Raw genomic sequence first — 18,118 nt, 5'->3', positions numbered from 1 at the left:
GTGTACCCTGCCTCTCGCCCTATGACAGCTGGGATAGGCTCCAGCCCCCCCGCCACCCTGACCAGGATAAGCGGAAGCGAATGGATGGATGGATGGATGGATGGATACATTGCCAAACCCATACCGCTCCTTATAATAAACAGTACTTAAGCATACTTTCAGCTAGAGAAAAAATTCAAATGTTAAACCTTGAATTATTCAGGTATTACTTGGTTGGTTGATATTTTTAATAATTTGCAAACAGTGGCACTTTAAGACAGTTTCTGAAATTTGTATTGGTTTGTACTGGAGGCATTTAGAGTGGTGACATCATCACCCACTGAAGAATTTCAGCTGTTTTACTTTTCGCATTTTTTTTCTCTTTCACCTCTTTTTACTCCCAGAAATGTTGTTCTACCCAAACAATTTATACTTCAAATTGAAGCTATGGTTGCACTCTTTAAGAAAATGTCTTTTCTAAGCTCTGCCATTCGTATAATTTAAACTGGGAGCCTCAGAGTGTAAGGTGTACCCTTCCGATCTCCCATAGACTCCAATGTTGTGGCTTTTCTCCTCTTTTTGTAAAAACCAAAATGGAGGCACTTTTTAAGCTGCCATTTCTCTGTCGATTTTAACTTTTTATGAATTTTTGGGCCCTTTGAAATGAATGGGGAGGTTTCAGATCCTCTTCAAAGCCACCGTACTTTAACAGTTAAATACTTCAGCGTACTTTGAGATAGAGAAAAAAATTCAGCATTAAATGGGCTCCAAGACCTTGAACTATTCAGGTATTACTCAGTGTGCTGATATCCTTTATGGTTTTTAGGTCTTCTTCGTGTTGATGCTATTCAGCTCCCAGTTTTGCTTTTCCCCTATTTACATAAACAGCAGTTTTGAGTAAATCAAGTTCAGTTTAGGTACTTTTTTTTTGTCTGCAATTATTTGCAATGATGTTTTTTCTAGTTATCAGCATTTGAAGAAGAATAAATATATTTTGATATATGAATGAACTCCTCTGTTAGAAACTGGTGGGGACTTTGTGGTTTTGTTGACAAAGCCATTCACAAGAAACAGGTAAAGGTTTTCAAGCCACAATCATTTAGAATACCTCTCAAAAGTAGGATAGTAAAGATATGTGAACAGATTTTGAGCACTTGTGATTGACCATAGTATTTAATTATATAGCATTTAATTTAGTTCAAGTATATTTATATAGTGCCAAATCACAACAACAATCATCTCAAGGTGCTTTATACTGTAAGATAAAGACTAAAGGTCCTTTTACCAAAGGTGGTATTTTATTTATTTATTTATATATATATAGATAGATAGATAGATAGAGAGATAGAGAGAGAGAGAGAGAGAGAGAGAGAGATTGTTGAAATTCCCTCTGTTTACAGTGGAGTGTGCAAAAGTAAAGAGTTCTGGTTTGGAGTGAGTACTGTTTGAGAGGAGAAGGTCAAAAACATTTCTGTGCATGTCTTAATGTGAAGATAGGTATTTGTGCAGTTTGGGATATGCTTTCTTATGAGCTGTGATCAAACAGTGATTTGATAAGATTCACTGTATGAGTGTTAGTAAGGTTGTTGTAGCATCATTGTGTGTCCACTCCTTATCCATGTATTATTATCCCAACTTTCAGCCTGCTTGTGTGCAAGGCAGTTACTTAGAGTAGCAAGTGTGCCACACCATCTCTGCCTCTTAATCCATTCAGTTGTACAATAGAATGGACTTCCTGCTGCCTCCTGTTTGTTTCTTTGGGAGCAAAAATAGAACTCATTTGTTCTGTCCATAAATCTGGAGCACACCACTGTGTATGTATGTGTGCGTGTGCGTGTGCGTGTATATCAGTATCATGTTACACGGCTGCAGCTAAGCTTCCCTAGGGATCTGCTGGGCCTGGCCTTGGGGCTCAAATATGCACTCACAGTGAGGCATCATTTGGACCACATACATATATTAATGTATTTATCTATTTTCCTGTGAAGGGATTTTTGCCAGTGTCTGAGTTGAGTCCTTCTCAGTGCCACAGCCTCTGGGAGTACACCTGCAGATAGAGTGGCCAGTTAGTAATATTTAGAACCACTTAAACAACTGGAAATGGCTGCCTTTGTGACCCAGCACTATGTGTGCAATTTATCAGATATGATATAGCAGTGTAAGTCAGCAGGAAAGTCTACAGCAGCCTGAATAAAATGCACCACAGAGTAGCTGGGCAAAGTAAAAGAAAGGCAGCAGAGCACTCGGTCTCTCTCCACCTCCCACTCTTTCTCTGTATTCATCTCATCTCCCTTCCTTGTATTGAGAAACAAAAGCAGGTGTCAATATGAAGCAGGGAAACTATAAGGAAATGATGCAATGCTTGCTGCAGGTCTCAGGGGAAGTGATATCATTGTTGCTGGGTCAGCAGGCGGCTTCTCGCTCGTCCTCTGCTTCCTCTGCCTCCCACCATTCTTCCTGTGTGATATGAGCTAAACATTTGCTATGCAAAAATTACACTCTTGAAACATTCAAAGTGTACTTACACGAAATCTGCTGATGTAATCTGCTGTTCCCTTTTGCATGTTGCTAAGAGAAGAAAACAAACAAATCACATTATTACTGAGCTTCTTCCAAATTACAGGATGGTGACCTTTTTGGTTTTTCAGTGTCATTTTGAGCCACTGATAACAAAGTTAAAGCTGGTTGAAGAGATAAACTAATTTAGCAAGCCTGGATCTATTTTTTGGGTAAGGGTAAGCCAGCTATAAGGTTCATAGTCTGAAGTTCAGCCTAAGGCTTGTTTTAAAACAGGGGTATTCAAATAAAATTTAAAGAGGTCCAGTCAGACAAAATTTCATGAGGCCAAGGTCCGGAAGTCCAAATATTTAATGTGATATATATATATATATATGTGTGTGTGTGTGTGTGTGTGTGTGTGTGTGTGTGTGTGTGTGTTAGTCTTCAGAGCATTAGTTTTCATGCTTAGTTTTAGTTTAGCTTTCATCAGTTTTAGTTTTTCATACTTTGTGCAAGAGTGACTATTGTGTAATAATAACTCGACAAAAGATACGTTTAAAAATTGCATTCAACAACCAACTGTTCACAAAATAGTAGCATTACGTGTTTAATGTGTGTAATATTAAGGAAACACATGAACATCAACAAGGAGAAACAAAGAAAAACATGAACTCCAAAACTGAATAAACTCTACAACAAACTGCAGCGTCAGTGCAGAACACGTGGTGTAAAACATCAGAACACAGCGAATGTTGGACAAAAACAAACTGAACTCTTTGAAGGAGTCAAAGCTCAAATCCAGCTGCATCTTGATGTTCTCACCACATGAAGCTGCTTCTGTTTTGGAGCTGCTTGGAGAGCTAGCTTTGCAGCCTCTGTACACAATCTACTTAAGTGGCCAACCATTTACGGTTGTGTAGCTGGATTGTGTGTGTTAATTACCTTGCGGTCGCGTGCTGGTGTTTTATATGCGGTGCCGGCTGGGACTTTTTTTGGTCCTCGCTCTTCATGCTCAGTTTTTTGGCTGCAAACATATGTGTTCCTGTTTTTTCCGCTTTCTTCATTTCCTCACATCCATTCCGATAGTTTCAGCAGTCTCCCTCCAGGAATTTCCTGACATTTGTGAGTCCTTATATTGATGCTTTGATTATTATTCCTGATTGTTATTCTCTCACTGATAAATTCAAACACTGCAGCAAAAAGTAGCCAGAAATGCACAAGGACTGAACAGGTTAATCACAACCTTGTGGGCTGTGTGGACCCGACATGTAGTTTGATTTCTCCGGAGGCGCACGTCAGGTTACGCTGTAGGATCAGTGCGGTTTTTTTGGCAGACCGCTGCCATTACTTTGCGGACCGATGCGGTGAGCACGCACACGCACGCACACAGTTGCACGATGGCGCTCCCAGCTTAAACTGTTAGAGCGAAAAAGTATTTTTCATTGTTTTAAAAATCCTAAAAGTTAGTAAATATTTTTACCTACAAAGGCTGCCATTGCATTAATTCACCTGGAACAAAACTGGTTACACTTCCTAGCTATTGTTATTATTTATGACATCTGAATTTAGAAGTAGAAAATTGGAGTGCCTCCAATGGTGTAGCAGTTAACACACTGGCTTTGCAAGTGAAAAGTTGCTGGTTTGATTCCAGCAGGAGACACAGATTCCTTTTGGGGTTGTATTAAGAAGGACATCCAGTGTAAAACATGCAGATCTCCTCACTGTGGTGGGCTCTTGTGGCAAGGGAGCGGCCGAAAGCAGCTTAGAAGCAGGAAATTGGTACCATACAGCCCTTTATATTATTAAGGCATGCCTGTAGTTTAACTAGTTGATTTGTATCATCTGGCTTCATGGATAAATAAAGTTGGTATCATCTGTATAGCAAAAAAATTGTATGTGTGTTTTTCTAATGATATTTCCTGAATGGATGGATGGAAAAATATGAGTGTGTCTGTGGATGGACATGATCAACAATAATACTTAGGTAGGCTGTGGCATTTAAGTGATGTTTGATGGTACTAAAGGGCATAAATGTTGCCAAGGAAATATCCCCACACCATTACACCACTGCCAGCAGCGTGGACTGGATGAATCCATACTTTCATGTTTACACCAAATTCTGATCCTACCATTCAAATGTCCCAGCAAAAATCCAAATTCATCAGACCAGGCAACATTTTTCCTATCTTCTGTTGTCCAGTTTTGGCCTGTGCAAATTTTAACTTGTTTTTCCTGTTGCTAGCTGTAAAGAGCGGCACCCGGTGTGGTCTTCTGCTCCTGTAGCCCATCTGCTTCAAGGTTCAATGTGTAGTGCTTTTAGAGATGCTCCTCTGCATACCTTGGTTGTAGCGAGTGGTTATTAAAGTTACTCCTGCCTTCCTGTCAGTTCAAATTAGTATGGTCTCTGACCTCTGGCATTAATGGCATTAGTGGTTTTCACCCAGAGAGCTGCTGCTCACTGGATATATATTTTTTGGGGGGGCAGACCCTTGTTTAAACCCTAGAGATGGTTGTGTGGCAAAATCCCAGTAGATCAGCAGCTTCTGAAATACTCAGACCAGTCCGTCTGACTCCAACAATGATGCCACATTCAAAGGCACTTAAATCATCTTTCTTCCCCATTCTGATGCTTGGTTTGAACTTCTGCAGGTCTTCACCATGTCTAATGCCCAAATTCTCTGAGCTGCTGCCATGTTGGTTGATTAGATATTTGCATTAACAAGCAGTTGGTCAAGTGTACCTAATATGAGAGAGAGAGAGATTTGTCAATTTGCCAATGCAAAACAGCAAATTATTCCTCACACTCAAGTACTGGCAAAGGAGTGCCTTTAAAACAGTGAATACCTTTATGTACAGTAAGCATCACAGGAAGTCTAACCTGGCTGGCATGAGTCTTGGTCATAGCTGTGCCAAATGTAGAGCTATTAATAAATAAATAATCTCAGTTTTAGTTAATTTAATGACTCCTCTGTGTCAGTGTTAGTTTCAGATGGGGAAAAAAACAAGACATGTAGGGCTGAAAATATTCATACGTTTGAATGTCACAATATTTTGTGACCCGCTATAGAATCTTTACTGAGTTGCGTAAATATTCATTTCCAGGTTTGCCAACTTTTTAAACCGTTCTTTCCAGTAACTCCTTGCAGAGTCATTGATGCTTACGGCCATACCACCCTGAACCCGCCCGATCTTGTCTGATCTCGGAAGCTACGTAGGATCGGGCCTGGTTAGTACTTGTATGGGAGCCTGTAAGCTTTGTTAGGTGGCTGTAGCTCAGGCAGTAGAGCAGATCACCTACTGATTGGAAGGTTGGCGATTCGATTCTTGGCTACCCCAGGCTGCGTGCCAGTGTATCCTTGGGCAAGATGCTTAACCCCAAGTTGCTCTCCGATGCAACTGTTGGAGTGTAAATTTTAGATAATAAAGACTCTTAGCTTAGTTAATCATGGAAGTGCTTGCATGAATGGGTGTGAATGGGTTAAATGTAAAACGTGCTGTATAAGCACTTTGAGTGCTCAGACAGAGTAGAAAAGTGCTATATAAGAACTAGTCCATTTACCATTTGATTCCTGTCTGTCCATCATTAATCAAAATTTGAACAAATATACATGATGTGTCTTTTTCTAATTTAGGTTATAAGAATTTTTTATATATTTTTGAATATTTTTAAAGGCTCTTTTTCCCTGTTATTTTAAAGAGTTCTTGGTGCTCTTGTGTTGGATCAGTTCAATGACCTCAAGGTCTGAAACATGGCTGAGTTGAGGCTAACATGCTGATAGTAATCTCCCAGCATGGAGACTCCTATTGTACATGTCTGCTGTATGAAGGGGAGCACAGCATGCATGAAAGAGCTTCACTACAGGATTAGTGTCAGACTTGGCAGCATTCAGGCCTCTCTGTCTCACACACACATACACACACACACACACACAGGCTTGCTCCTTTAACTGATTTCACAGTGTGAATCCTTGGGCTAATTACGCTCCCTGTGTGTGTCCCGATATAGAGCCGTGGGAACGAGCCACATTGAATGCACTTGAAGGGTCTCTAAAAGCTTTTCTGTTGCTGCTGTGTTTGTGCCAGCAGATCAGTTTTTGTGACAGCACAACTGGTTTGCTGCCACAACTGGAGCTGATGCAGCATGTTGCTCAAGGGCACTAAGCCAGCAGATGTTGGTGAAGTGAAGGAGGAGGAGGAATGGTTTTACCTTTCTTTTAAGTCTTTTTATTTTAACTCCTGCTTTTTTCTACTCTGCTTTTCTTGAAGAGTCCCCTCAATTTCTTTTTTCCCATTTGAACTGTTCTCTGTCTCCTGTCCCTTCCCGTTGCCTTTTTTAACTTGTCTCCTCTCAGTTGATGTCCTCATCTCTCTCTCCTGTTGCCTTTCTAGCTTTCATTTTGTTTTCTCCTCTTGTCTTGTTGCCTTGAATCACTTTTTATTCCCTTTCCACAGATTTCCTCCATGTCTTGTCTATTGACTGTCTAGTCACCACTTCTTCCCTCATTTCCTTTTCTTCCTTCTTACCTCCTTGTCTCATTTCTAGTTATCTCTTTGTGTCCTCTCCTCTGTTCTCCACCTGTCCCCTTTCATCTTGTCTCTCCTCCTCATGTCTCTTTTACTCTTGTCTTCACTTGTCATCTTTTTTCTGTTCTTGTTTTCATTTCCTCTTCTCTCTGTAGTCTTATTTACACTTGTTGGATACGTGGACAGGTAGCCCACAAGTATGATTTTTTTTTTCCCCAAGACCACTCAGAGTTCGTCTGAGGGACTCATGCATTGTTGGTGCATTTATAGTGTAATATGGAGGGCAAGCAGATGCCCACAAGGAGCCTGACATTCGCGCTCAGAGACAATACTCAGAACCAAGTGGACCCTTGTTTACTCAGACATAGAAACTATAGCACTGACCTTACAGTTAATGGGCAGTATACTTTAGCATTACATCAGTCATCTTTCTACTCTTCCAGACACCAGATGATTTAACCCTGATATTTAACTCTGTTTCTGGTATGTGTTGTGCTTGTTTAATTTTCATTTTACCAGTTGGATAATGGAGCATGCGGATGCTTTGGTGCGCTGAATAAAATGGCACAATTTAAACATTGTTTATACAGAAGAATGAACTGACATGCCAACATACATTTGCATCAGCCTAGGTAGGACTGTGACAAAATGAAATACTCCCCAAACTGGCGATTTTAATTGTATAATTTCAACAGTTGTAAATGAATTATACTTCATATACAGAAACAGGAGAAGCCTAGTTAGTATAGTTAGTTTATTATTATTGTCATGTACAGGTAACAATGACACATTACTACAAGCAATGAAATTATTAGGCTCAGGCCCCTCAATATTTCACATATAAACCAAGGCAGTATTACACATGAACTCACACTTAATTAAATAGAATATAAAACTATGTAAATTACATTAAAAGATAAGACTATAATTGACTATAAAGACTATATACAAAAAGATTAAATAAATCTAGAATCAATATTGGATGTGGCAAAATTGGCAAACATAACATGACAGAGATGCTTCACTCTTGTGCTGCGTGGAGTTGTTCAAACCATTTTACATTTGGAACTGGATCACATGGGATTACCTTTCACAGGTAAGACTGAAGAATTGAAAACAGAATTTGCAGACATTGCAGTAATACTATTTAGTCTCGCAGTGCAGCCTCCAAACAATGAAGTCAATCTTACCACAGTAAGGGCTCAGAGAAGAGCCAGAAAGGATGTGGAAGGTCCCCATGGTAATCGGAACACTCGAGGCAGTGACCCACAAGCTCCCAGGTTTCTGGTAGAGGACTTGAGCTTGGAGGACAAATACTGCCCAAACACATACATATATACATATACACACATAAAATAAAATAAGATGCCTTAGCCTACCTTACCATAGAATAAGCAATGAAAATATGGAGCCAAGTCACTGGAAGCACAGCGCTACCTCAAACAGTGTTGTCTGTTCGTTTGTTTGTTTGTTTGTTTGTTTGGTTGGTTGTTTGTTTGTTTGGTTGGTTGGTTGTTCACTGCCTACTAGAATCTTAAAATATGTCATATTTGTCCATTTGTCATATCTTACAGTTGTGCTTTTTGTTTTGTTTTTTTGCACAGCATCAGACATCTTAAGACCAGTGTTACGATTGATGTGATTCTTTGCATTGTTCAACTCATTTCCTGCATTTGAAATGCTAGCATTGTGACAGACCAGTATGTTAATGACATCCACAGCTGTTAAGTGAAGTGTTGGACCACTTCACTTAACAGTGAGATGGACCAGACTGTCCAGCGCAATTGTGTTGCACCATAATATGTACCATATGTCATGTACCCTGTGCAACGGCTGGAGGGCCGGTGTATGTGCTGTGTTCCTGAGTATCAGTGACAGCAAAGATGATCAATAGATGTCATGTAGCTAAGTCACAGCTTGCAGGCTAACCACAGCAATGTGTGCTGTTACTGTGGTAAGTAAATTAGATATGGATAATAAACTTGGTGCTGTTACATGAGTTACTGATAGATAAAATCATTTGACATAATTTCATTAGTTTCTGTCCTGTTGTTTGTGGGCACTCTGTGCTATTAAAGATAGCTCAGGGTTAGATTTCATTCTAAGCAATCCCTCCATGATTTGATGTCCTATTCATACTGACTGGCCTCAGTAGATAAAACTCACTTTCTTCTACCTGATGATGATTAGCTTGTTTGCTCACTAATGGTAAAACTATCTGAAGCAGCACCGATTTCTGTTGTATATCTTCATGAGGAGTTTGTGTTGACCCAGTAATCTGATATTGAGTAGTGGACTCTCTGGAGCTTGAAAAAGGGTGACCTCCTTTTGTTTCTTGAAGACGTTTCACCTCTCATCCAAAAGGCTGAGACTGCTATGACCTGGATGACTGAGAACCTACACAGACACTGGTCGACTCTATTTCTAAGCTAATGTTAACTAGTGTTGTTCAGTCCTGAAGTTTCCAGAAGAGTGAGCATAACATCATATCCTTCGGATTTTCATAAACAGTTCATCCTGAGCCAAGATTGTTAGAGACAACTGAGAGTTAGGGAAGCTCTCATTTACAATCTGTTTATAGACTGGGAGTAAATATGATATAGTGCAGATACTGCTGCTTTGATTCGTATTAAAAGCCAAGCTGTGTATGTATCATGCAGTAGCGCCACCTGTGCATGTAGAAATGGAAAAACATAGCAAGCTCTTTTACACAGTAGAGTTATTTCTGAAGTCCTTTCACTTTGGAATTCTGTAAATACGAGGGAGCTGTTTTCTCTACAGGAAATCAAGTAGCTGCAGTAATACATTCTGTTTTTGTTGTCTCACTCCCTTTGATTAAAATGTAGCAGAGATGTAGGAAAGGATAAGGGGAGAAGGACTGAGCAGAAGGAGGAGAGGGAGGAGAGAAAAACAATGGATGAGGGAGTGAAATTAGGAGGAAAAAGAGTAGTAGGAAGAATGGGAGGGAATGATTGCATGGTTTCAGTGTGACAGACAGGAGGAGTGTGGCTGCAGCAGCAGAGTAATTACTGTTTACTTTGGACGCACACACGCTCTGCACTTATAGCCCATCACTATGAGTTGCTGTCTCAGCTCTGTTTGACAGAGAACAGTTTGACAGAGGGCTGTTTTTAAGACTCTTTCTGGTGGTTTGACAGCACTCTGACACTGGAGAATGGAGGATGTACAGCTGCGCTGTATGGTAAAATCATGCAGTATAATCTTTTTACATGACTGTTAAATGTATCCATGCAATGCTTTCTGCAGACAGTTCTTTATAAGGTCTAAACAGACCTCCTTCATTATGACGACAGCTTCTAAAATGCAAGTAAAGTTGCTGGTTGTTTGCTGTGAACAGGAGTGGCCCTCCAGTCTCATTGTACATTCTGTATAATGACAATAAAGGCATTCTATTCTATTCTATTCTATTCCGTCCATAGGCTGCCTGTAGGAAACTTTATACAACACGTTTGCATTTACCCATTCATACAAGCACTGTTTTCTATTTCAACCGACTGTTCCTGTTTTAAGCCGAGGGTCTAACAACTAATGTGGCGGAAACTTTTAAACATTTCAAGTTTATTGGCTCAATCATGTAAAACATGCAGTGAGATCTTATCAAATGCAAACATTTCCACTAAATGTGACGCACGGTCCTTTGTTGCCTTTTTTTCTTGTCCTACAGTTCCCAGAATGACTCAGAAAGGAGGGACATACACTTGTTGGTAAAATTAGTGCTTTGCAACTCATTTGTATATCATTTGTATTACTGGTCCCTCACAGTAGTGATGCAGGTCTGTGTACTTTTTGTTCAAATCCAAATCCATGTAATATAAAATGAATTATATATTTTTTTCATTTGAAATCAAACATAAATTCACAGAGAATAGGAAATGGCCCCTTCTTTTTATTTTTCTCAAACGATAAGTTGACACTTGCTTTTGTCAGTTTACGGTTTTCAGAGCTGGGATGGATTCAGAGTCAGAAACAATGGGAAGTGAATTTTCCTCTTTTTAAACTGTCCACAAAGAAAATAGGGCTGATTTGTTAGACTGTGTCTAACCTTTGGCTGCATGGAAAACGCAGATTATTGTACAAGAGTGCATCTGTGAGAGTTTTCACAATGCTCCTTTAGTCCCTCAGCAGTCCCCAAACCACACACACACACACACACACACACACACACACACACACACACACACACACACTCGCCCTATCCTCCAATCTAAATGACAGACCTTGGTAACCACAGGGATCTAATTGTAGCACCACTCCTCACATGCGTTTGTGTGTGTGTGTGTGTGTGTGTGTGTGTGTGTGTGTGTGTGTGTGTGTGTGTGTGTGTGTGTGTGTGTGCGTGCGTGCGTGTGCGTGTGTGGTGTTTTTCAGTGTGTTTGTATGTGGGTAACATTCTGCTCTCTAATCTAGTGTGTGTGTGTTTTTTGGATGTATCTTCATAAATGGGGGCAGAGGGGTGACGACTAAGCAGCTATCCAGGAATAGCATTCTGTGCCCTGTGCAAGACTCTGGGGTTGTCTGGGTGGAGAGCTGGAGGAAAGGAAACAGGACGAGGTGAGAAGTGAATACAGAATGCAGGAGGAGCACGAGGAGACAGCTGATTCGACTTATTGATCAAAAAGTGAAGAAGAAATGAAAAGTTCTATCGTGAGCGTGCTTTAGGTCTGCAGTACTGTCACTGAAGCACCGCTCAAGTTTGAGCAGCTCAAAGGTTGTTTTCATTTCCAGCTTCACATTTTGATGAATCCATATTTCTATCAAAAATAATCTTTTACAAAAAGACACTTCACATGTGCTAAGACATTAGAGTCTGGGTCATTGATTTTAGAAAACACAGTGCAGTCATTGTGCCTGAGGCTATTTCTGGGGAAAATGTTGAGGTCGTGGACCAGTATAAATATCTGGGAACGATCCTTGACAACAGGCTGACTTTTGAAGCCCACGTAGACTCACTTTGTAAAAAGGCCCATCAGAGGATGTATTTTTATTGGAAGCTCCGTGGTTTTAATGTGGATTCAACTTTTATGAAAATGTTTTATTCTTGTTTTATTGAGTCAGTTATCACTTTTAATCTCATCTGCTGGTTTGGTTTTTTAAATATTAAGAATAGAAATAAACTGCTAGGAGTTGTAAAGGTGTGCGGAAAAATTGCTGGCACAGCCCTAAGCAACCTCACTGACCTACAAAAGGTGAGGTCAGTGAAAAAGGCAAGACTTATCCTAGCAGATTTAGACCATCCACTGCACCAGGAGTTCAAGTTGCTTCCTTCTGGACCCAGATACCGGGTACCAGGTTGTAGGACAATAGACTGAGACAAATATTGGGTTTCATCGTGCACAGGAGTAAAGTTGTTCTGGTTGTCAGCACATGAAGGTATTCAACAACTGCTGTGTGTGTCTTTGTCTCAGCTTAAGCCAAAGTATATTTATTAGATAAGTCTGCGATTGACGTGTGTGAGAAAGACACATTAATGAAAGCAACACTCCCTCCAGAAGTGTGTTGACTCATCCTCAGTGTGGGTACATAGACACTTAATCTCTCTTAACCTTTGCCCTGAATTTCCCTCTCTGACTTCTTTGATTGTTTCGTTAGAAACTATATTTATGACTATTTTAAGGCTGTGGAACAGACTGCTTACACACTTCCTGTAAGTAGAGTCAAAGGGGTACTTGACGGTGGCAATATTGGAATTTAGGTCTCTAAGGGAGTTATAGTTATGAAAATGTTGTTCTTAACTACATTGTCAAAAATATCAAGACTGACACACAGTGAAGGCTAAAGGTCAAAGGACAGAGCAGTCTAATGGCTTATTTGTTAACGGATGACACCGACCGGTTTGATGTTTGTCTTATTGCCTTAGCAGAAATCGTGCTGCATTTCCTGAGGCTTTTCATGGCAGTCAGTATTTTTCAAATTGTACTTTTTATTTACTGGTTATCTGACAGAACGTGCTGTAGGCAAGGTTATAGAGGGTCACTAGCCAAAATCGTTTAGAGCCATCAGTTTGGGGTTATGAATATTGATGGTGTGCTGGGGCAGGGAGTACTTCTTGTGACAGTAAAGACTTAATAAAGAAAATGTGACTGATTGTCAAACTAAAACTGTCTTCTGAGAAGCCTCTAATTTGCACTTGATTTGCTGGAAAATTGAAAAAGAAAGTAGTGACTTCTCAGAGACAGCACATCGATTTCCATCCTATATGCTTTACTAAATCCACATGGACTTTGTCTCTTTGACAGTCAGATTCCTGCTGCCATTCCTGTTCATTTATTCATTTGAGCTGAATTTGTACTGCAGCTTTCAAACATCAAGCTTCAGATCGGGTTTAAGAAGCTGTGGTGTAGTATAGGCTGTCGAACACCAGATGGAGCTAAGATATCAAAGGTTTTTCTGAAAGGGCAGCAGTGGTTAAGTGTTTTTCTTCTTCTCCTCAGATGGATCAGTTGTCAGATGAGGAGGTGGAGGTCAGGGAGGAAGAGGAGGAGGAAGAGGAGGACAGTGACAAGGAGGACCAGGACCTGGATAAGATGTTTGGTGCCTGGCTGGGAGAGCTGGACAAACTGACACAGGTACACAGAGCATGGACGGTCCATGCTTATCTGCAAGAGCAACTACTACAGAATTTCTGAAAAATTATGAATGAACCATTAGAAATTCTGCTGCATGTAAACACACTCCTTTCTCTGTTGCCTGGCTGTCCAGAGCCTGGATGACGGTCGCCCGGAACACCCCCCGCAGGAGAAGGCTCCCCTCAGACAAGAGACCAACATAGCCAATTTCTCCTACAGATTCTCCATGTATAACATAAATGGTCAGACACATTTATTCATATTAATGTGCACATATTTTCTTTTTCACAGATTTTGTCTCTCTGTTTATGTTGTACTTGAAGTTTTGATGTAGTTTTTAAAAACATAGTCACGAAAAAGGATTATGCAGCCCCATGAGAAAGAAAAGTAAAAGGTGTGAGTCTTTGTTTGGATATTCCGGTTGGAAAAAGAGACCTCTCTCCAAGGAAGCACAGCTGGATAGATTCTGGCAGTGGCTTGCACAGTCAGCCCCGAGTATTTTTAATTCCTGATTTCCAAAAAATTAATTTTTACTATTCCAGCAGTAATTTTCATTCAGGAGCCCCATCCCCAAGGTTAACATCCTTGCTTAGCAAGTGAAAGGTCACTGTTCGATTCTAGCAGGAAACATAAATGGACCTTCTTGCTTTTTATTATTTTCCCAAATGAATTGCTTTCTTGAGGGCCTAAACATGCTCAAAAACACATGAAATTTTGCACACATCAGGTACATATTTTAATGGTTTCAGACATGGCCCTTTCAAAATGGCACCACCTTTAGTTCAGTTTCCACTGCTGTGTTTCACATATATGTATGAAATTTGGTACACATATGTAACATGTCAAGACATACAAAAAAGTCCTCCTAGTCCTGGTCTCCTAGGGCATTCAAACCATCCATCCAGTCTCTTCCTCTTATCCTGTTCAGGGTCGCAGGGGGGCTGGGGCCTATCCCATAGGGCTGCTATAGCTGACATAGGGCGAGAGGCAGGGTACACCCTATATAGGTTGCCAGCCTGTCACAGGACTAACACAGAGAGACAGACAACTATTCACACTCACATTCACAACTATGGACAATTTAGTTTGATCAGTTAACCTAACCTAACTGCATATCTTTGGACTGTGGGATGAACCCAGAGTACCCGGAGAAAACCCACGCAGACACAGAGAGAACATACAGACTCCACACAGAAAGGCCCTGGCCAAGGTGGATTAGAACCATTGGCACTGAGAGGCAACAGTACTAACCACCACGCCGTCATGCTGCCTGCATTCAAACCACTGTGACCAAATCACTCAACATCACCTAGACAAGTGGGCCATCAAAAGTTGTCGGAGGTTTTATAGAATATCAAACAGTGTTGGGCTTTTTTCAATTTCAATCCCCAGAAAATTTCAAAACAGCAGGCCCAGGGATATGTTTCCTCTGTGTATCTGAAATTTTGCAGGCTCATGTAACATCCTGAGACATGTAAAAAAAGTCTCTTGGAGTAATGTCCAAAACCCAACAGGAAGTCAGCCATTTTGAATTGAAAGTGTCATTTTTGCAGCGTTTTTTGCCATTTCCAGGCCTATTTTAACGATCTTGTCCTAGGGCATTCAGCCCAGTGAGACCAAAATTGCTCAACGTCATCTAGGCAAGTGGCCCATCAAAAGATATCCAATGTTTTATAGAATATCAAGAGGTGTTACTGTAGCAGCACTCCAAATTTGGGCCTCTTTTCAGTGAGGAATTAAGCTCCATTTTCAGGCCTTATGTTTTAACTAACTCCTCCTACAGATTTTGTCAGAGCAACATGATATTTGGTGAGTTCAGTCTAAAGAACTTGATGTTAAATTGTGAAGGATTTGGGTTTTCATCAAAAGTTGTACTTGTGGCCGCACGCCGAATTTCAATCATATTCCACAGGACACCAAATTGTCACATCTCAAATATGCATTGTCCAATCTGTCCCGAACTTCACATGCTTCATGGGAGTGTGAGTCTGGACACATCTGTGTACCAGCATAGCATCACACTTATAACATCACCTAGTGGGAACAGGAAATCAGCAGTAGACTGATAATCATCATCCCATGAGCATTAAATTTTCATTGATGGGTGCAGGCACTACATACAGCATCATGACATGTAATTAGTGGGTTCTTGCCAACTCCACCTAGTGGGAACAGGAGGCATCTGGTGGCTGATTGACCCAACATTCAAGTAGCCTACTGAGCTAACACCATTCATGTGACCCCGTGAAGCTCCTGACCGTTGCAACCTCCAAGTGCAGCACGCCTCAACATGTGCCTGGGTGCAAGGGCCCAATCATCGCTCTCATTGCTGCTTTAATTACATTTGTAGTTACCATATAGCGTTTTGCCATTATTTTATATGAGACTGATGCTGTTTGTGCGCTCCTTGGCAGTTTCAAATAGCCTGACAGTGTGTGCTCCATTTCACCTAATTTAATTTAAGTCTCTTCCTTAAACTCTTGAAAGGACTGAAAAGTGACTGCTCCATAAAGATCACTGACTTTTGTAATATTCTTACTCAGCCATGACCGGTTGTTCCAAATGCAGCCTGTCTGTTTCTTCATGTCTCACGTCCTAACTTCTGTCTCTCTGCAGAGGCCTTGAATCAAGGGGAGAACGTGGATCTTGATGCGCTCATGGCCGACCTGTGCTCCATCGAACAGGAGCTCAGCACTGTCAACGCCAAACCAAGCAGCTCTGGTAGCATGGCTCGTCTGGGGATAACTGATACCAAGGTATGCACAATAATTCCTTGTATGATTAATTGTAGATTTACTGATGTTGCTTCAGACACGAATGCTTTCTTTTCTAATCTCTCCAGGTTCGCCAGAAGCCTCCAGCTGGGCGCAGCAGCAGGCAGCAGCCAGCAGGAAGCAGCAGCAGTGCTGCCGGAAGTAGTACTAACAGTGTTAGCGGTGGGGGGGGCAGCAGCGGGGCTAGCAGTAGCAGCAGCAGTACCAGGGCGTCACCTGCCGGCACTATCAGAGCTCCCACTGGGCAGCACGGGAGGCCGGCCCTGGCTTCTAACTTCAGTCTGGATGACATCACAGCTCAGCTGGAGAAGGTGTGTTTGCAAGAACACCCTAGAAACTGCATTTAATTTTAATTTACATTTGTGTATTTGATCAATTAATTACAAAAACAAACTTAACACAGACGGAGCATGTGGCCTTCCAAATAGAAATGATGAAGGATAGTTAGAGGCTGGTTATCAAAAAAGAAAATATTTGCAGTTTAACATTAAGTTTCCTCCCAACTGTGGTCAGTTTTTTCTGTATGTTTCTTCCTGTTAGATAGATGTCAGGGTTGAAATTAGTGCTTTCATGGAGGAAATGAAATCACGCTTATTCCAAACAGCCTATACTGTAAAACACATAAAATGTTCAATCTTGAAGTAATATAGCACTAGTCTTGGATAGGTTTCGTAACAGTGTGAGACTGCACAACCCCAACTATGCTGGTGAAAATTGTAAGGGCTGATTCATCTAGGATCACCTGCATCATCTGTTAGTGATGACATTTTCACAGCACCAATTTTGCATCATCAAAGCCCTCCCTCCTTGCTGTTAAGGCAGATGAAGCTGCTGAAATCCTCTGTGCTCCTGTCCTTTATTTTATTTCTTCTGTTTATGTCTCCTTCAGGCGTCTCTCAGTATGGATGAAGCTGCTCGTCAGACCTCCTCCCACTCTCTTAGCTCAGCCTCCTCCTATACATCATCAGCCACGATGCGAAGGCCCGGATCCTCTCAGAGACAGCATCGACGCACGGGATCAGTTGGCACAGTCAGCGAGCATGAAGTAAGCACAGACCGGCTTCTCATACTACATAATAACTGTCAGCAACAAATCACACACTATTTAAGATACACACAGGGTTCTGTGCTGGAGCACATTTTTTATATGTGTGTATATTTTGTGTTTGTATATATGCACACACACACACATGAAACTAGATGACTTACATCAATGAGTAAAGCTACATGCATGTCTTAAAGACTAAAGGTTGGAATGATCTCTTAATTTTCTACTCCTGAATTGTGTCAAACTGAGGTTATTGTGCTCAGCCATAAAAATCTTAGAAACATGCTGTCTAACCACATACCTCTGGATGATTACCTTGGCTTCTAGCAGCACTGTGACCCTGCTAGGAGTTATTTTTGACCAGGATATGTCCTTCAATGTACAAATGTAAGCAAATATCTAGAACTGCCTTCTTTTTTCTGTGCAGTATTGCTAAAAATAGAAAAAAACATCCAGTTTTGTGCATGATTTATTTTTTTAATGGAACCTAGCTGTAATTAACTAAATATAAGTGGAACACTTGCATTACCAGACTGATGTGGGCAGACAAGCTATAAAAAAGTTCCCAGTGAATAATGAATAGTATTTTTGCTTGAAATGCCCATATGTAGTTAGCTCTAAGCTAGACTGTTGTAATTCCTTATCAGGTTGTTGTAAAAGCTTTGATTCAGTTGATTTGGAACATGTTATTGGTGTTTTTCCAATAA

At 40.8% G+C, this 18,118-nt stretch overlaps 1 protein-coding gene across 1 annotated transcript in view; it reads left to right on the top strand.

The window, feature by feature from the left end:
- The window catches only part of raph1a (Ras association (RalGDS/AF-6) and pleckstrin homology domains 1a), a 104,095-nt gene that overhangs the window by 43,633 nt on the left and 42,344 nt on the right, over positions 1 to 18,118 (top strand). Inside the window, exons 3-7 of the mRNA XM_030757623.1 lie at positions 13,455 to 13,589; positions 13,723 to 13,831; positions 16,206 to 16,345; positions 16,432 to 16,674; positions 17,253 to 17,408. Coding sequence (XP_030613483.1) covers positions 13,455 to 13,589; positions 13,723 to 13,831; positions 16,206 to 16,345; positions 16,432 to 16,674; positions 17,253 to 17,408 — 783 coding nt within the window. The remainder of the gene's footprint in view (positions 1 to 13,454; positions 13,590 to 13,722; positions 13,832 to 16,205; positions 16,346 to 16,431; positions 16,675 to 17,252; positions 17,409 to 18,118) is intronic.

The sequence above is a fragment of the Archocentrus centrarchus genome, chromosome 21 (genome assembly GCF_007364275.1).
Source record: "Archocentrus centrarchus isolate MPI-CPG fArcCen1 chromosome 21, fArcCen1, whole genome shotgun sequence".
NCBI classification, from domain to species: domain Eukaryota; kingdom Metazoa; phylum Chordata; class Actinopteri; order Cichliformes; family Cichlidae; genus Archocentrus; species Archocentrus centrarchus.
This window is presented reverse-complemented; position numbering and strand designations above follow the sequence as displayed.